Source organism: Apus apus, chromosome 10 (assembly GCF_020740795.1).
Source record: "Apus apus isolate bApuApu2 chromosome 10, bApuApu2.pri.cur, whole genome shotgun sequence".
NCBI classification, from domain to species: domain Eukaryota; kingdom Metazoa; phylum Chordata; class Aves; order Apodiformes; family Apodidae; genus Apus; species Apus apus.
In genome coordinates, this window is record NC_067291.1 from 21,561,569 (window position 1) to 21,580,595 (window position 19,027).

Sequence of the window (19,027 nt, forward strand, 5' to 3'; positions counted from 1 at the left end):
GCAGATCTCTGTCCTAGCAGCTTAACCCTGACACTGCTGTGAACTTTCCTGTTTAACCAGGGAAATTTTTGGGGAAAACTGGGAACTGTGAAAAGGGCAAAGGTGTGTCTGCCTAAAGGAGGCATTTTTGTTTGAAGCCACAACTGTCTGTGCTGGATAACCCACAGTCCTGTGTGTATCACTTCAGGTGATCTCACTGCATTTAATCTTGCTTGGGCCAGAATTAATCTCTCAGGAAAACATCCAATCTGGGGTTTCTATATGGTGGTGGGAAGTCCACCACAGACCTTCACCACTTCCTCTGGTACAGTTACCAGTGCTTTTTGAACATTCACCTTCTCTCTTGAGCTCCTCAACTGAACTGTGTCCCACTGAATCTTGTTACGCTTTTATCAGATATATAGAAGAACACTTGGTACTGTTTCTCTTCTACTCATAGCTACTTACTATTGTAATCTTCCCCTTCATTTTCTCTCAGATAAGACAAATAGACTGAGCTCCTGGGCTTTTTTCTTTTTTTTTTTTTTTTTTGCTATAAATCATTTGCAGCTCTTCTCTGAGCCTGCCTAATTCCATCAACTGTCTTGGTGAGTTACGGGCTTGAGAACATGACATGGGATTCCAGTCCCTGCTGCTTTTTCAGGTGCCAGATATTTATTTCTGACCTTGGCATTATTGCCCAGTAGAAGGACAAGGTACATGCTGCCTGGCAAAGAAGTGGTTGTTTTGGGCTGCTCCTTCATGATGTCCCCTAGCAGACTCTGAGTGGGAGCTGGAAGTGTGTATGGGTTTGAATCTAGCAGGAGCTGTCAGTGCATCAGATTGTTTGTTCTGCCTTCCTACACTGTTACAGTTTAAATTCAGTGAAGTACTGGACTCTGTGCTCAGCTGAGCTCTGTCTTCCCTCAGCCACCTGAACGGCAGATTGTGGTTGGAATTTGTGCCATGACTAAAAAGTCCAAGTCAAAGCCCATGACACAGATTCTGGAGCGTCTGTGCAAGTTTGAGTACATCACAGTGGTGATTATGGGGGAAGATGTTATTCTGAATGAACCAGTGGAGAACTGGCCCTCCTGTGACTGCCTGATATCCTTCCACTCCAAAGGTAAAAAAGCCTGTGGCAGACCTGAGCCTGCATGAGATTTGGGCCAGGGAGCTTCTACTCATTCTTCCCCTGCTCCCTGGGTTGCAGGATTCCCCCTGGATAAAGCAGTTGCTTATGCCAAGCTGTGCAAGCCCTTTCTGATTAACGACCTTGATATGCAGTATTACATCCAGGACAGGTAGGTGTCTGTGATCCCATAGAGCTCCTTCCCTCTTCCTTAGCCCCATTCCCCTCCTTAGCTGTGCAAGCTTTGTCTTCTTAGCCACAAGCCAAGGAGTCAGCTGGGGAGGAGGGGGGCCTTAGCAGTGGCTTTTAGGGGTTGCTCCCCCCAAGACATGGAGGGGAATAGAATTGGGGGTAAAACCATTGAGGTTTGGCATGTTTTGTTTTCTGGTGCAGATGTCTTGTAAGGAATGGCTAGATGAAGTAGGAAGTGGAAGAGGTCTCCCAGAATGGGACTGTCACCACTGAGACTAGTCTGTGGGCAGGAGAGCCAAGTAGTGGGCTGGGGTTCTGGGGCTGAAACTGGGAGCAAGGCCAGGTCAGAGCTGAGGAGGGTATGTTGGTCAGACACTTGAAGAGGCTGCTCAGTCACGTCCTGGTAGAGACCACCAGCAGTCGAGTCCTGCAGTGCGTGCAGCCAGGCTGCTCTGGCCGCCTCCGGGCAGGACTTTTGGCAGATCCCAGGCCTCCCACCACATCTCTGGGTTGTGAGCAGTGCTCCTGTGGGTGCTGACAGGCAGCCCCAGGTGTAGCTCTAGAGGAAACATCATGGTTTCCCACTGGCACAGGATGAAAAGAGGCTCTGCTGCATCTGCCTGGCCTGGAGGTCGGGCAGCTTAGTGTGACAGGGGCACCTCCTGAGAGGGCAGGGGGTGGGTGGCATGTGCTGGGTGTGTTGCTGTGGATGGAGCATGTGCTAATAAATGAGGATCCATGTTTAGGCCAAGTAGACATTTACTCTGGGACATCTGCCCAGAGCAGGACTGAGTTGTGCCCCATAGCCTGTACGTCTTACCTGGAGAGTGTGAGCTGAGAAGCATTTGGACTTGGTCTTGAGGCTTTTTTGTGTCCATCTGACTTTGTTCTTCAGCAGTGGGAGTGAAGCCTTTCTTTTGGCATGTTTTTTCTAGACTGTTCTGACACTGCTTCTGTCCTCTGCAGGCGTGAGGTGTATCGGATCCTTCAAGAAGAGGGAATAGACTTGCCTCGTTATGCTGTGCTCAATCGAGACCCTGATAGACCAGAAGGTCAGTGCCCAGGCTCTGCTGAAAGCCATTTTCACACACTGCATTATTTAGGATATTCTGCAGAGAACAAGTACAGATAATTAGCTTGAAGAGGCTTGATTCACATGTTGGTTGTTTCTTATGGACAAAGGTCCCAGCTGCAAAACTGGCTGACTGGCCAGGGCTGAAGGGCTTTGGCTCTGCCCTGGGGCTCTCACTGCTTCCCAACACACTGCTGCTGTGCTTTGTCTCCAGAGTGCAACTTGGTGGAAGGAGAGGACCACGTGGAGGTGAATGGAGCTGTCTTCCCAAAGCCATTTGTAGAGAAGCCAGTCAGTGCTGAGGACCACAATGTGTATATCTACTACCCCACGTCTGCGGGTGGGGGCAGCCAGCGGCTCTTCAGGAAGGTGAGGAGGGGAACTCTGGGTCTGGAAGCAACAGATCTGTGGCTCTGAGTGTCAGGAGGGAGTGTTGGGGCAGGGGAACAGGAAGGGAAGGTTTGTGCTGGGAAAATCTAGGCCTTAGAACTTTCAGTTCAACCCCATCTACCTGGGAATTGCAGGACATGTTAGTTGTGGTGCTCGTGTTGCCTTCCCCACCAGTCATGGAGGACTGTGTCCCCTGCTGAACTGCATGCTGCTTTTTCAGATCACTTCCTCAGTTTATCAAGATGATTTTTTTTTTAGAAAACCTTATGTTCCTGTCCTCTAACATAATTGTTGTCCTTCTCAGCTTAATGTAGCCTGCAAATGGAATAAATGCAGTGTTTATTCCTAGATTCCACAGGGAATCTGCCCTTACTCATTTCCTCCACTTTGCCAGTGAACAGTTAATAGCTGTGATACATCTCTTTTCCAAGCAGTTATACATCTGCCATTAATAATCTTAAAATAATAGTTTCCTTAGCTAACATACAGCACTTGAGGTTGTATCCAAAGCCTTACAAAAATGAGAACAAAATCATCCCCTGTCCATGAGATCAGTCAGCTGTCCTAGAAGGAAGTCAAATTGGTCTGATTATCATCTGTCATCATTTATTTTAATTTGCTGATTAGGTAGGCTGGTATCTTTATCCACTTTTTTGTTCCATATCCTTTGTAGTGACTGGAGTCAGCCTAATGGTCTATAATAATTTTTCTCCTCTTTAAAGCCTGTAAAAGGATTTATCTACTGTCTGTGCTTCGGAGTCGCTTTTGTCCTCCATAAATAATTGTGCTGTAATAGCTGGGGGTTCTGAGGGGTGTTCAGCTCATTCTCTGCAAATTATGCTTTTTGTTCTTCCACCCAAGGAGAGGAGCCCCCTGCTCTCCCCTGAGGTTTGTTCTGTGCTTGCAGATCGGCAGCCGCAGCAGCGTGTACTCCCCAGAGAGCAGTGTGAGGAAGACAGGCTCCTACATTTATGAGGAGTTCATGCCTACAGATGGCACGGATGTGAAGGTGAGGGAAAGCCTGGAACAGCTCCCTCCTTCTGCAGGCCTGGGCCAGCTGAAGGCTGGGCAGTCCCACACTGCTCTGGAGTCTGTTTAAGCTGTGAGGTGCTGACTGGGCAGTTCAGGTCCCAGGGTGGGGAGCTGGTGTTGTGCAGGGTGAGAAGAGACCTCCTGGTCTCTGTGCCTGCAGCAGGAGGACCTGCTGGGAGCTGGTTAGTGGTGGTGCCAGGTGTGCCCTTCTCCCCCAGGTGTACACCGTGGGGCCAGACTATGCCCACGCGGAGGCTCGCAAGTCCCCGGCGCTGGACGGGAAGGTGGAACGGGACAGCGAGGGGAAGGAGATCCGCTACCCCGTCATGCTGACTGCCATGGAGAAGCTGGTTGCCCGGAAAGTCTGTGTAGCCTTTAAGGTCTGTGTTTCCCTCCTGTGTGAGCAGGATGCTCCACCAGTGTCTGACCCTTAGCTTGGTCAGTGTTGCCACCTGAGCTGTCCCCCATGTGTCTCTGCTGTCCCAGCCTCCCGTGCCTGGTGCCAGTGCTGGGGCCTGGGAAGGCAGGAGGGCCTGCAGCAAACACCCCCTGTGCTGGCAGGTGTCCAGTGTACACCTCAGCTTCTACTGACACCAGAATGTACTGCTGTGCAGCCAACCTGCACTCCTCCTGCCTTTTTCTTTTCAATTTTTGCTGGGGCTTTCATGCACATTTGTATTCTCTTTGACAGGGGGGTGAGTGAGGATGTGGGTCTCGGGGTGATCACACATGTTCAGCAGTGTCAGCAGAAGCAGCAGTTGGCTGCTCATTCCTGCCCTGCTGCAGCCCCTGCAGCTGTGCTGATCCAGCTGTGGGCTTGCTCTGCCCTGTAGCCTTTTCCACTCAGTGAGGGGTGTCTTTACCTGCACCACTTATTGTCTGGTCCTGTCTGGTTGGATTTAGAGGCAAGAGCAGGTGCTGCTCTGCCTTGAGCCATTAGAGCTTTGGGAGGCACAAGAGGTCCTGTTGGCTTCATCCTGTGCTGGTGGGTTGGGCCTCTGGTGTAGCTGTGAGGGTGTGGAGGTGCCTCTCACAGGGCTGTTCCTGCTGCTGCTCCTGCTGGATGTGTTTCCTCACGTCCTCCTGGCTCTTGGGGCTGGGGCAGCACGGGGGCGGCCGCCGGGGGTTGGGGGGCTCCTGCCTGCCGGGCAGATCTGTCCCCACAGCTGTCCCCTGAGCCCTGTCCTCTGCTTCTCCCACAGCAAACCGTGTGTGGGTTCGACCTCCTGCGGGCCAACGGACACTCCTTTGTCTGCGACGTGAATGGCTTCAGCTTCGTGAAGAACTCCATGAAATACTACGATGACTGTGCCAAAATCCTCGGGTACGTGCAGTGGGAGTTTTGATGGTGGGTGAGGTAGCTCATAGCAAGGCAAAATGAATGTGGTGTCCTGGGCGGTGTGTCGGGGGAGTCTGCAGGTGGTTCACATGGGGACGTTTTTTCAGCAAGCCTGAAAAGGCTTTCAGAAAGCCTGGCTCTGGGAGGAATGGGTTAATTATTTGTAGCCCCTGGAGCTCCTGGCTGCATTGGCATCAGCTGCCTGTGTCTACAGCTTGTGTATCTTGCAGGACTTTTCACTGGATGCTAAGCCCAGCTGCAGTACTGGTGACAGGAGGGAGACTGATGTCCCTCTGGGGTGCCCTAACTATCCCCTGGTGTGATAGATGTCTCTGTGGGGAAGGGAGGAGAAGTTCTGTGGCTTCATCCGGTTCTTTAAGCTGGACCACTAAGGAGGAGGTGAAAATCAAGGGAATTAAATTTCTTGTGAGTTTTGTATTCTGGTTTCTTCCAGAAATATAATCATGCGGGAATTGGCTCCCCAGTTCCATATTCCCTGGTCCATCCCAACTGAGGCAGAAGATATTCCCATTGTCCCCACAACTTCAGGCACCATGTGAGTACCTGCCATCTTCTCAAAATAGTGCTGGTGAGGGCTACATGAGGGGCAAAGTGCAGACCCCATCCAAGGGACAGACACCACCCAGCAGCATGGTCTTCTCCAGCTGCTGTGTTGGTTGCAACCCTGAAATGCCTGTGGAAAGGCTTTAGCCATGGACACAGAAGGGGTGGCAGATGGTTTGATGAAAGCAGACGAACAGTTCTTGAAGGAATTACAGACACTGCTGACATGGCTCTCAGGAGGCCCAAGTTCTGGATCAGCACAGGAAACCATAGGGTATCTCTGCAGCTTGGGTCAGTCAGCTGCTGCTGGAGACAGTGTGTGTGGAGCTGCCACTGAAGTGGGTGGAAAACAATCAGCTCAGTATTCATGTTACCTGTGTGCTTGGCAGACCCTCATTTGGTGCTGTTGGCCTTGCTAGTCTTCCACCACATAAGGCTGCAGGGGGCCAATCGCTGTGGGATCTTTCTACCTCCAGCTCTTGCTGGTTGCTTGAAGACAGGACCCCAGCTGTATAACCCTTCTCCTGAACCATCCTGAGTCTTCCTAAGGGGTCCTGTGAGCACTGCACAAGTTGGGTATGAAAACAAGCTTGGCATGATCCAAAATGCTGTTTCCGTAGATTCTGTAGCATCCATCCTGGCCCTTTCTGCTGCAGGTGGGTCCTGCTGTCAGACTGAGGTACCGTGGTGCTTTCCCTGACTGGGAACCAGGTGACCTGTGGTGTCTGCAGCACTCAACTGCTTTTGCAGCCTTGGCACTTGTGTCTGCTTTATTCTGGGAGAAGTTCTGCCACTGACGAGGAAAGCAGCTGGCAAAAGGATGGAACTGAAAGAACAATGGGAAACTACTTTCTGGTGGAGGGTGGGGGGACATTTGTCATGTGTATCTCCTGTTTCCCCAGGATGGAGCTTCGCTGTGTGATTGCAGTCATCCGGCACGGAGACCGCACCCCGAAGCAGAAGATGAAGATGGAAGTCAAGCATCCCCGGTAAGAGTGAAGGCAGGAGGGTGCTGTGCTCCTGGGAAGGGAGGAGGGCCCGTGTCCTGCTCCAGAGGAGGAGCAGAGGGGCTGAGTGCATGGGAGGCAGAGCTTTTCCCTGGTCCTTCAAGCAAGTGCCTTCAGCCCAGTTGAGGGAGCACCCTTTCCCTGTAAGGATCCTGGCACCTTCTGTGCAAACACTGGAAGAGGGAGTGGAGATCTGCTGGGTGCTGCAAAGGGAAGTGTCCCTCCAAGTGGGAAGTTAGTGGCTCCTTTGTTGTCCTGTCTGTGGCTGGAAACGCTGTTTTTGTTCAAAATTTCTGAAGCCCAGAAGGAGCCAGTGGGTTCTCCCTGCTGATTCTCCCTGAAAAACAAAGCATGGATGCAGATGTAGGGATGACAATCCTTGGAGCACCAAAATAGCAGAAAATAATTCAGGGTTCTTTGCTCTCTGTTTAGATTCTTTGAATTATTTGAGAAATATGATGGCTACAAGACAGGGAAGTTGAAGCTGAAGAAACCAGAGCAGCTACAGGTGAGGGGAGTCCTCTCCAGGGTTACTGATGGGGAGATGCGGGTAATACAGATCCCAGCACAAGGTGATTCTTTGGGAAGGTGGAAGCCCTGAAAGGGAGCAGCCTGTCCCACCAGTGCTCCCTGCCTGGTTCCCCACTGAGCACACTCAGCAGGATGTCACCATGGGAGCAGAGTGGAAGTTGTTCCTGGCTCACGTGAAGACTGTGAGATGAGGATGACCTGGTGCAGCTTGCCCATCTGTTGTGGTTGTCCCGGGTCAAAGATGGGTCCAGGCTAAGGGATGGGGCAGTTGGAGGCACCTGCTTGGTTCTGAATGGGGCTGGAGCACAGGATGGGGTGGCACAAATGGCAGTCTGAAAGTTTGTCCTGCCTTAGTTGTCTTGTGAAATGGTGTGTCCCTGACGAGTGTGTGTGTGGACCTGATGTTGGTGAAGCCATCTGGAGGCATGGCAAGAGTACAGGGGTGAGTCTGAGACAGACTTGTTGGGTGCTTGACACTGTCTCTGCTCTCCAACAGGAAGTGCTGGACATTGCACGGGAGCTTGTGGTGGAACTGGGAACCCACAGCGACTGTGAGATTGAGGAGAGGAAATCCAAACTGGAACAGCTGAAGAGTGTCTTGGAGATGTAAGGATCCCTACCTCAGGGCACTGTGGGTCTGTCTCAGCACCGTGGTCAGTGGGTGCTGCATGAACCAGCTGTGCTGCAAGTGCCCTGAGCACCAGGGTCCTCAGGGGCAGGGTCTCCTCCATCCCGTTAGCAGCTGCTCATGAGAGGTGCCATGCTCTAAATGTTTTCTCCTAGGCATCAAATCACTGCTGATTCTTGTTCCAAATGTGTCTGGTTTTTGGCTAAACAGCTTCCTTTGCTGTGGGAGAGGAACTGGTGTCCTGTAGGGACCAGATGGGTATGAATAATTTTGATAGATCTGGAACAAAACCTTGTGTTAAGTGAGGCTGTCCTGGTGCTGAAAGTTCAGCAAAATGGAGCTTGGGAAACGTGACAGGATGTTTGTGTCCTCTTGTGTTTTTTACAGCAGAAATAAAAGACAATAAGGTGGTGCTGGCACTTGGAGACCAAAGGAGGGTTTCTCCCAGAGCCACAGCTTGCTGTGGCATCCACAGGCAGTGTCTGTGGTCAGGCCCTGCCTGTGCAGAGGATGAACTTTTGCCATGAGCTTCCCCAGGTCCTTCTGCTCATTGGAGATGTGGTTATCCTCAGAGCAGCTGGCAGATTGTTGTTTTGGTTTTTTTTTAATTCACTTGTTAAAGATGCAGATAGAAATGAACTAAGATTGATTAAATCCCCAGTGGGGTATGGGAGCACAGAGAGCTCTCAACTGAAGAGCAGGCAAGTAAATGGATCTTTAGTTTTTGTTTGGGGGGTTGTTTGGCTTCTTCTGGGGGCGTGTGCCAGGTCACAGGTAGATGGCAAAAAATGTCCATGTCCCTTGGCAGTGGGTGTTGCAGCAGGAAGTCTCCTGCCTGTGCTGAATTTTTGCTGTGTGCTGCCCAGGGACCTCTGGGCAGAGGGTGAGTGGAGTTGATCTGTTTACATTTCCCCCCCTCCTTGTGACAGGTATGGACATTTTTCTGGCATTAATCGTAAGGTGCAGTTGACCTATCTGCCTCATGGACATCCAAAAGCTGCAAGTGAAGATGAAGGTAATGAACCTGCTGTTGGTGCCCTGTTCTTAAAGCCTGGTGTTCCAGAGCATGTGCAGGTGTCCTACCCAGCACAGACCTCTGGACGTGCAAGCAGGAGTAGTGCCCCATATCCTGTCTTTGCTCACACCTGTGAGGGGTTGGAGTGATGCATAATGTAGTGTGACAATGTACCCTGCATGGTGCCCCAATCTGTGCTTCCAATCTGATGGATGTCAGCCTATACCTTCAAAAAGCAGTGGCTGACTCTTAATTTTGTATGTGCTGTGTTTCCTGGGGATTTTGGCTCAGCCTTGTGTTGAGAATGCACCGCAAGGCGCTGGTGACAACCTATTCATCTTCCCCTCCTCTCCCTTGCAAGCTCAGCTTTGAAATCTGGTGTAGTGAGTGCCTGTTTGTCTCTTAGAAGCTCGTCGAGAATCTTCCCCATCCCTTCTGCTGGTGCTGAAGTGGGGTGGGGAGCTGACCCCAGCGGGGAGAGTCCAAGCAGAGGAGCTGGGCCGAGCTTTCCGCTGCATGTACCCTGGAGGCCAAGGTAGGCTTGGTCCATCTGCACCCTGTCCTGTCACTCTGCCAGGCTGCCCAGCCCAGGGGACTCATCCCCAGCGTGAGGGATGCTCCAGCATCTCTGGGATCTGTGCAGCCTCTGCTCAGGTCACTGGTTTTGTTCTTTGGAGTTGACCTGGTAAGGATAAATAACTCATGTGGGTTTTGCACCTGAAGATCCCTAAGCTGGCTGGAGGTGTCTGCTGCAGTGTGAAACTTCAGTATGTCTTGGAGCACAATAACATGCTTCCAGTTAATGTGCCAGTATGCAACAAAGGGAAGCCATTCTAGTAAGATGCATCCTGATGCAGCAAATGCAGCTCAAACTGTGTGTATGATTGACAGGAAATGTAGGTCAGATGTAGAGAACAGAGGAAATCTATCTTGGAATACAGATAATTCTCTACATAACTTTGTTACTACAAAAACATTCCTTGCCTACAGCAGTATATTCAGCTGTTGCAGATGTCAGAGTTTTGAGTTGTTCTCTATTCCAGGTGATTATGCTGGTTTCCCTGGCTGTGGTTTGCTCAGGCTGCACAGCACCTACCGTCATGACCTCAGGATCTACGCCTCAGATGAGGGACGAGTGCAGATGACAGCAGCAGCTTTTGCAAAGGTCCTTCCTCTTTTGGGCATCTGTTAGTTCTGCTACATTAGTCTTAGAATTCACCAGTTCTAAAGGTGATGAGGAAGGAGCTGTCCGAGCTCAGTAGAAATGCAGCATGGCTGCAAGTCTGTGTGACCTTTGGTATCCTGTCCAGGACAGGACTCTGACCAGAGAAGGAGTTATTTATGGGGTTTTACTGGTGTTTGGTGTTAGAGCATCTGCTGCTGGCTATAAATTGCCTACAAAATGAGAGTTTCTTGGATGAATACTGAGCCAGAGGGTTTTTTCCCTGACTACTGCATTTAAAGGGGGAATGAAATGTCTTTGGTGCAGTGTGGGGTGAGGGTTGGGGAAAAGACAAGTTCATCTGCATTTATAGCTTGAGCCAGGGGGAATCCCATGGTGACCTTGGCTGTTCTTCAGAGCCTCTGCTGTATCATCCTTTTCCAGCAAACTGAGCTGGCTGCTCAACGGTTGCGTAGACAAACGTGGGGCTACTGCAGGCCTTTTGTCTCCAACAGCTCTAGAATCATGCCAGAGCCACTGGTGACTGCAGATACTGCTGCTGTGAAAATGCTCTCAGGAACAGCTGATGTGTCACTCAAGCTGGCTGAAGGCTGGCTGTGGAACTGCCAGCAAGGTTTGTTGCTTGGGTTGCACAAAACTGAAGTCTCATCCTGTGTTGCTTTAGGGTCTGCTGGCCCTGGAAGGAGAACTGACCCCCATTCTGGTGCAGATGGTGAAAAGTGCCAATATGAATGGTCTTCTGGACAGTGACAGTGATTCCCTGAGCAGCTGCCAGCAGAGGGTGAAGGCCAGACTGCATGAGATCATGCAGAAGGATGCCCAGTTCTGCCAAGAGGATTACGAGAAGGTAGAGGTGTTCAGGGAGCACAGCCTGCCAGGTTCTAGGTCCGTGCTCTGTGCATGTGTGAACACATCTTCTGGGTACAAATCCTTTGTGGTCCCATCCATGTCTGGTAACTGCAGGTCAGGCAGCATGGGTTACATCCAGCACAGCAGCTGCTTCTATAGCTGCTTCTCTGACAAGTACCCAAACCACTATTTTTCCCAGACTCTGAGGTCTGATTACGGGACTGAAATCCATTACTGTTAAGGAGCAGATTTATTGCTTCGAAGAACTACTTAAAACCTGTGTGAATCCCTTCTGCTCAAGCACAGAAGCAAAGTGGGACAGCAGTGAATATTGTAGGTGGAGGGAGGTCTGATCTGATGGGGGCAGTTGTTTGCTCCCTCTGAGTTTGGTGCCTACGCACCATTGGGAAGGGGCCAGCTCAGTGTGCTGGGCTGGGAGCACAGCTTCTGTGCCTCACCACAAAGCAGCACAGCTGCAGAAGGCAGGCATTTTGTGTTCCCAGTTTGTAAAGATACTGTCTAATCTCTGCTGGTATCTTCTCTCAGCTAGCACCTACAGGCAGTGCCTCTCTGCTCAACTCCATGACATTTATCCAGAACCCAGTGGAGGTCTGTAACCAGGTGTTCACCCTGATTGAGAATCTCACCTCCCAGATACAAAAGCGTCTGGAAGACCCAAAATCTGCAGGTGAGCATCAGAAGTGGAAAAGGTCTGGAGCAGATTCATTTATTGTAACATCTTCAAAGCTCCTAAACACCATTGTGGTTTATGTTTATGTCTGTAGCAAAGAAATGCTGAAGTTGAATTCTGTATCTGCTATTGATGTAGAAGGGCTTCCATTCCACTTTCAACTACTGTTAAAGGAGCTGTAATGTGAAGGAAATGGTGTGTGCATCTTGATGTAGGGGAGTGTCACCAGCAGGGGTAGGGCCTGCAAGGGGTGCCTGATTTTTTCAAGCATCTCCTGGAGAGAAGCTCAAGATTATAAACAGCAAGATTTTCAGTCACAAGTTGCTCATCTCTAGAGAACTTTCCCAACATCAGCGCAGAGGTTTTAAAAGGGCTCCCATGGGACATCTCACCTGATTTATGGCAGCCATAAGCCAACAGGCCAGCAGTTTCACTTTTCCCAAGTATTTCAGAAGCAGGTTATTGCTGCAGGTTAAACCTCTGTGCTACAGAAACCTGTGCATTTCCAGCATAGGATTCCTGAGGGTGACATAATAATCAGAGCCCCTTTGTGCAGGGAGAGGTCAGTCTACTTGAAGTCTACACAGAAGTAGTCAGGGTGTGACTGGTTTGGTGTTCCCTGCTGCCCAGACCTGCAGCTGTACCACAGCGAGACTCTGGAGCTGATGCTGCAGCGCTGGAGCAAACTGGAGCGGGATTTCCGCATGAAGAGCGGGCGCTACGACATCAGCAAGATCCCTGACATCTATGACTGCATCAAGTATGATGTACAGCACAACTGTGCCCTGAAGCTGGAAGGCACAGCTGAGCTCTTCAAACTCTCCAAAGCCCTGGCAGATGTGATCATACCCCAGGTATAGCCTGTCCTGCCTGTGTGACCGTGTCTGTGGTCTCGGTTTCTGTCCCTTGCCCTGGGTGCTTTCTCGATTCCCCTGCACATTAACCTTCAAGGCAGAGTACCACAGGTGTTCCTTGGATGTATCTCTTAGTGTTTGTGTGGGTCCAAAACCAGTTATGACTTAAGATGTGGCAGGGCTTGCTTCCTGGATGAGGATTCTGCAGTGTCAGAACAATGGGCAGCTGAGGCAGGCTCTTCCTTGTTGGCCATTGGGTGTCACAGCCCAGCTGGGAGCTGAGGGTCTGTGCTGTGTCTGCAGCCCCTTCTCCACATGCAAGGTTGTGCAGGGAAAGAGAGATTCCTGTGTTAATGTGAAGGCTTGTGCTGGCAGGTTTGTCATTGTCAAACAAGAACTTGTTCAGTCTGCAAAGCTGTCTTGCTTCTCACCAAGTTTCTGCCCATGAACACAGGAGGGGAAAGGAGAGGCACATGCACAAGATCCCTGGATTCACCTTTGTTCTGTCCCAGCCTGGCAGAAATGTTTTGAGCTTCTGCCAGCAAGGTCCAATTGCACTGGCACTTCACAGTGTTCCTGACCAGAAACAGTTTGGATAAAATGTCAGGTTTTATCTAGTCAAGCAGCAGTTCTTGAATTAATGCTCATGCCAGGTCAGGGTATAAGTTTGTGTGTCATGAGAGGAGGTTCCTTGGTGGAATTTGTGTCTCTCAGCTGCTAGGAGAACACTGACAGTCATGTCTAGACAGCTTGGAGGAGTCTCTGTCCTCTGTTACCTTCTGCAATATATGGAGGGGAAAAAAAAAAGAAAAAGGTGCTGAGTGATGTTTCCTTTTCTGTCCTTGCTCAGCTGTTGTGGTGCTTGTGGACAAGACTGTTAAGTCCAGCCTCCTTTTTTGTGAGGATGTGGCAAAAATCCAGGGCTCAAGGTTATTTGTTGTTTTGTTCCTGCAGGAATATGGGATCAATAAAGAGGAGAAACTGGAGATTGCTATTGGCTTCTGTCTTCCTCTCATTAAAAAGATCCAGCTGGACCTACAGAGAACCCATGAAGACGAGTCTGTCAACAAACTACATCCCTTGTAAGGGTTGTGCTGCATGCTGCTGTGGGTGGGGAGGGCAGCTTTGGAGCAGTGTGTGGGAGCCATGCCAGAAGAGTGTGGTGGTGTGGAAGGACACAGTGAACATACAGCGAAGGACACACCAAGAGGGAGACACGTTGGTGCTCCTGGAACTGGAAGGGCAGTGGAAAGGCACATTGAGACTGCTGAGTGGGACCACAGTGCCACAGAAGCTTAAGCCCATTGTAGCTGGATGGTGGTACCTTGATCCCTGTCTCTGCAAGGGACAAGGGCTGGGATGAGGATGCCACCTCTGCCCCACCATGTGTCTCCATTAGGGTAACACAGAACTTGCTGCTTTTCTGTCCAGTGCTCTCGCTGTTTGTTCTGTTCCTGCTGCTCTCTGGCAGTTCCCCGTGGGGGTTACCGTGTTCTGCTGAGCGTGCAGAAATGCTGCTGTGTGGTAGGGGCCATCCTCAGGCAGGCTCAGGGTAACACTGGGCTGGTTTTGGTTTAGGTACTCCAGAGGAGTTCTGTCTCCAGGTCGCCACGTTCGGACGCGGCTCTACTTCACCAGCGAGAGCCACGTGCACTCCCTGCTCAGCATCTTCCGCTACGGGGGCCTCCTGGATGTAAGTGTCCCAGCAGTGCTCACACAGTAAGCTGCCCTGCTGTTGTTCAGTGGCCCTTTCCACGGTGGGCAGTGTGTGTTTGCAGGTTGCTCCTCCAGCCAGCTGCCCCAGTAAGGAGGTGCAGCAGCAGCCTCTGGCCAGCCCCTTCCCTGCTGTGTTTGCTCTGCAGCTTCCAGGACATGGGGGCTGCTCCTCCTCTGTCCTGCTGCTGCTGCCTTGCTTGTGCAAGGAGCATGCTCTTCCTTGTGCTTCTTTTGAGATTTCTCTAAACAACTCCATTCTCTAGGCCACTGTGTGAGGATGGCAGTGTCTGGGGCCTGCCGTGCAGGGCTGTGGGCTGGGGGCTGGGGGCTGCGCCTCCCCCTGCAGCTGCTCCTCACTGTCAGCACCTGCCCCCTCGCAAGGTCGTGTCTTCACGCGAGTTCAGCAGGGTGGTTTTTGTCCTGACAATGTTGTTATCTTGTGGAGAGACAAACTCTCTCAGACACGTGTCACTGGAGCTGCCAGGTGTCTGCTGTTGCTTATCCCATGGACTGTTTGTGTGTATGCATCAGGAGAACAAAGATCAGCAGTGGAAGAGAGCCATGGACTATTTGAGTGCTATCTCAGAGCTGAACTACATGACCCAGATTGTTATCATGCTCTACGAGGACAACAACAAGGTGAGGGATAGAGCTGTAGGATAAACCCTTCCTGCCACGGTGCAGGGCACTCCCAAGAGATGAGTTCAGCTAGGAAGTCTGTAACCTGAGCTCTCTGGGAGCAGAGGCACAGAGCAGGAACACAACTGCTAGTTTTTATTTTTAGGAGGGAGGCAGTGACCCAGTTAATGCTTGTTCATGTCAGCAGAATGCCACCCCGAGCAGTAATACCAAACTGAAGTAATTAATACTATGTATTTTAAAGCATTTCCTAGTGCAAAATAATTTGCTGTTTCTTAATTACAAATTAACTGTAGTAAAAAAAACCACACCCAAATTGTATTATGCAGCTTTTCCCAAATATTTCTAGAAAACATCCACAAGTTCCACATTCATAAACTTTTATTATTTAAAAAATATACTGATGTAGTTAGGAAATTATATACTGATATCTTCAGGAACCAAAGAGAGCCATTAAAAAACCATCTGGGCTGTGGGAGCTGATGGTGATGCCCATCAGTAGGTTTGTCACCAAGTTGCATGTGCTGGACCCCAGGTCCTGTCACTCTGGTCCTGTGCTGCAGGGGGTTGTAGTCCTTTCCTCCATGCACTATTAAGCAGGACACATATTCACAGAGCTGATATGGGATTATGGTGGTAGAAGTGAAATATTTCCTAGTTTGTCAAAATAATCTGAATAGAGCTCTTGGGAGTGGTAAATCTGTTAGTAGGGATGGTGAAATTTTGCATTTACATCATTAGTGCCAGACACTGTAAAAGCTCTGTCCTCCTTTAAAAAAAATACTAAAAATTAATATTGGAGACAGTACCTTAAATCTCGGAACAACCCAACTAAAGGTCCAGGGGGGAACCAGCCTCTCCCTGCCCCAGCATGTGGGAGTGGGTTGGGAAGGGCTGTGTTTAGGTCTGTGCACATACATACATCTGGCCCCATTGTGTTTTGGTCTTCTGGTGGCTGTTGTCACAAAATAACAACAATTTTAATGTCCCAGCTTTGTGCTCATGAAGACTGTCGTTTTGGATGGGACAAACCTAGAACCATCATGTTCATGGTTCCTTGTTGCTTGTTCTTTCCTTCCAGAAGGATGTGCTTGGGATGCTTGCTGCACCCGCATGGCTGGGAGGCCCAGGTCCAGACCGTGGCTGTGCTGAGAGTGAGACTGTTTTTTATGTCTTTACTTATTCCCTGCCCTCATGTTCACAGGACCCATCTTCAGAAGAGCGTTTCCACGTGGAGCTGCATTTCAGCCCTGGTGTGAAGGGCTGCGAGGAGGACCGGAACGTGCCCACGGGCTTTGGCTTCCGTCCTGCCTCGGCAGAGGTGAGCTGAGCTGCCCTCAGCTGCAGGGGCTGCAGGGGCTGGGGCTGGGGTCAGCCTGGGCTCTGCAGGCACCTTGCGGCTCCCCCAGCTGAGACTGAAAACTGTCCAGCCTGGGGGAATCCACCACTTCCCTTGGGAGACGATTCCAATGTGTGACTGTCCTCATGGTGAAAAATTTACCTCTTGTATCCAACTGGAATCTCCCGAGGAGCAATTTGTGCCCATGACCCCTTGTCTTTTCCATGTGACTCCTTGTAAATAGGGAGTCTCCATCTTCTTGGTAGCCAGCCTTTTAAGTACTGGCACATGGTGATGTCTCCCCGAAGCCTTCTGTTCTCCAGGCTGAACAAACCCAGTTTTCTCAGCCTCTCCTCATGGCTCTGCTGCCCTCCAGTCCCCAGCAGCAGATTTTCCTCTGACCTTTCTCCCATGCCCATGGGCTGGCAGCAGGTCACGTTCCCTGCCTAACTCCAGGGTGTGCCAGGGCAGTCTGTGGGAGCAGCAGTGTCCTGAGCTGGAGTCAGTGCCTGGGCACTGCTGGCCAGGGCCACATGCCTGTAGGTGTCAATGTTTCCTCGCTGCAGAATGAGGACAAGAAAGCAGACCAAGGCAGCCTGGAGGACCTCTCCAAAGCGAAGGGCATGGATGAGCCAGACCGTGTGCAGCCCAGGTCTCCGCAGCCTTCCGAGCCCGTCAGCATCCAGCGGAGATCCCCACTCATCAGGAACCGGAAAACGGGGTCCATGGAGGTAACAAGGCTGTGGGCACCCTCGGTTGTTCTCGTGAAGGTCTCTTGCTTGGTTTGGGTGTCATGGCTTTCCTTTTTACGTGCCAGAGTTTCAGTTGATTCTGGGAAAGCATCTGCAGAAGTTAGAGGGATATTTTGGAAGGCAGATCTCCCAAAGGAAGGACAGGGGGAACACAGGTCAGAGGAGCCGATAAGGAAGAGCAAGTAAGGAAATGCTGGAGAAGCAGAAGAATTACATGGATTACAAGCTCTGTAGAGGCATCAGTGTAACAGCTATGAGATGGCATGTGACCTCACCCAGCCACAGTGACATCTTTGCCTTCCCTTAGACCCCAGCCTCTCCCTGTCACAGTTCAGCTCCACATCTCTTGTTCCTGTCTCCCATCTCAGATCTTGTCCCTGCTAACCAGTGGGTTTATTACAGAGTGTTTAAACTGTCAGGGTTTAGAGCTGTCCCATCCACTGCTCTGCTGAAGTAACAAAGGTAGATTTTACTGTTCCTGCTTCTCTCCTTCAGGGCTGTTACGTGTCACAAGGCTTCAAAGCCTGCATGTAGCTGGCACCTCTAGCAACTACCCCTCCATCTGGAGGAGTTTCATGGGCATTTTTGCTCTCTGTTCTCTGAACCAGTGAAAGCAGAGGGTTGGGGCTCAAGGTCTTTGTTAGCTGGTTTCCATCTGTGTGTCACTCATGATGCATGTGGCACATGGGGCTCTTTGTAACAGGCACATAGCAAGATAAAGGGGATGCACTTCTGCTGCTGAAGAGAGAAGTCTGTGTCCCAGGGATCCCAGTGAGAGCCTTGGGAGACAAGGATCTCAGCACATGAGTCCTTTCATGCTTTTGCAGTCTCCACTGTTCCACAACCCAACACAAACTTGAAATTAAAATTGAGCATGCACTGTTACAGTATTAGTATATGAGTCCCTTTATGCTTCTTAAAAGGAGCAGACATACTTGTCTTTACCTTCAATTGATGTATAAAGGCTTTTAAGACCAGTGTGTACCTCAGAGCAGGGCACTGATTATGCTGTCTGTCTTTGCAGGTGCTCTCTGAATCTTCTTCCAAATCAGGAGGTTATCGCCTCTTCAGCACTTATTCCAGGCAGTCTTCTGAGATGAAGCAGAGTGGCTTAGGTACTGTACTGACCTGCAACCAGCCTGCTCACCTGCACCTCTGCATTTCTGTGGGCGTCTGTCTGTCTCTCCACATACACATCTGGCTTAAGTTCCTTGTATGTGTCTCTGTGTCTGTCATGTCTTCTTTTAGTGTCACTGCTTAGACCACTGCAGAGACTATCTTGCTGTATTTCCTTTTGTGTACAATCTTCTCCTTCAACTCGTAGCAACAGAAGATGCACTTTTTGTCCCTAGTATGGGAGCAACAGAGCAAGCTGCACACTTGCAGGTTGGCCTTCTGGTTCCATGTTGCTATCATTCATTATACCATTTCTGAACTTGTAGGAAGAGATGACTTTACACGAGAACTAGTCTGCTTTCTGTCCTGCAGAACAGTAGTTTACATGCAAAGCTGCTCTTCATGAACAACTATTCTGTTTCCACCTTTGCTTCATAAGGATCTCTTGTCTGGAGTGGATCTGCAGCAGTGTTTGGCAGCTCTAATGAGCTGGCACCCCTGGTTAGCCATTCTTTGCATGGTAGCCTGCAGAAGAGAGTATTCTGGGGTGCTTGGTGTTCTTGGCCTGTCCTTGAGAGAACCATTCCCTGTCATCCTAACCTAAACTATGTATTAATAGTTGAAAGTCTTCCTGAAATATTTTTGCTAAAGCAAGTTCTATTTGGAAACTGAAAAGCTGTCTTTGTTGTCAGGAGGTTCAAAGATAGCTGTGAAACCTGGATCATGCAGATGACTAATTAACACCAGGAGGTGGAAGTGCCCAAGTTATGCCCACTTTCTTTTTCTTTAAAAGCCTTTTTGCATCATGGCACAGCTGTAGACTTGCAGCAGTTCTGACTCATCAGTTCTCTACTCTGTTGTGTGGACATCCTGCAGCCAAGAGACTTCTGAAAGATCTGATCACTTTTTTGTCACTTTTGAATGAGCTGCTGCATTGGAAGCTAATTCATACCAAGTAAAGGGAATTTTCTTCAGAGTGGTTAGGAAGCATCCCTGGAGTCTGCTAG

At 50.2% G+C, this 19,027-nt stretch overlaps 1 protein-coding gene across 12 annotated transcripts in view; it reads left to right on the top strand.

Moving 5' to 3' along the window:
• Positions 1-19,027, top strand: part of PPIP5K1 (diphosphoinositol pentakisphosphate kinase 1) — a 42,647-nt gene that overhangs the window by 5,021 nt on the left and 18,599 nt on the right. For 11 of the 12 annotated variants that reach the window (XM_051629034.1, XM_051629045.1, XM_051629033.1 and 8 more), the window contains exons 4-26: positions 910-1,105; positions 1,193-1,283; positions 2,270-2,355; positions 2,590-2,744; positions 3,673-3,774; positions 4,016-4,177; positions 5,000-5,121; positions 5,591-5,692; positions 6,603-6,689; positions 7,140-7,215; positions 7,735-7,844; positions 8,796-8,881; positions 9,288-9,416; positions 9,925-10,046; positions 10,729-10,911; positions 11,460-11,601; positions 12,235-12,458; positions 13,413-13,540; positions 14,037-14,151; positions 14,706-14,813; positions 16,018-16,134; positions 16,719-16,883; positions 17,929-18,019. In XM_051629034.1, the coding sequence (XP_051484994.1) occupies positions 910-1,105; positions 1,193-1,283; positions 2,270-2,355; positions 2,590-2,744; positions 3,673-3,774; positions 4,016-4,177; positions 5,000-5,121; positions 5,591-5,692; positions 6,603-6,689; positions 7,140-7,215; positions 7,735-7,844; positions 8,796-8,881; positions 9,288-9,416; positions 9,925-10,046; positions 10,729-10,911; positions 11,460-11,601; positions 12,235-12,458; positions 13,413-13,540; positions 14,037-14,151; positions 14,706-14,813; positions 16,018-16,134; positions 16,719-16,883; positions 17,929-18,019 (2,899 nt within the window). The remainder of the gene's footprint in view (positions 1-909; positions 1,106-1,192; positions 1,284-2,269; positions 2,356-2,589; positions 2,745-3,672; positions 3,775-4,015; positions 4,178-4,999; positions 5,122-5,590; positions 5,693-6,602; positions 6,690-7,139; positions 7,216-7,734; positions 7,845-8,795; positions 8,882-9,287; positions 9,417-9,924; positions 10,047-10,728; positions 10,912-11,459; positions 11,602-12,234; positions 12,459-13,412; positions 13,541-14,036; positions 14,152-14,705; positions 14,814-16,017; positions 16,135-16,718; positions 16,884-17,928; positions 18,020-19,027) is intronic. The other variant, XM_051629036.1, reaches the window with a different exon arrangement.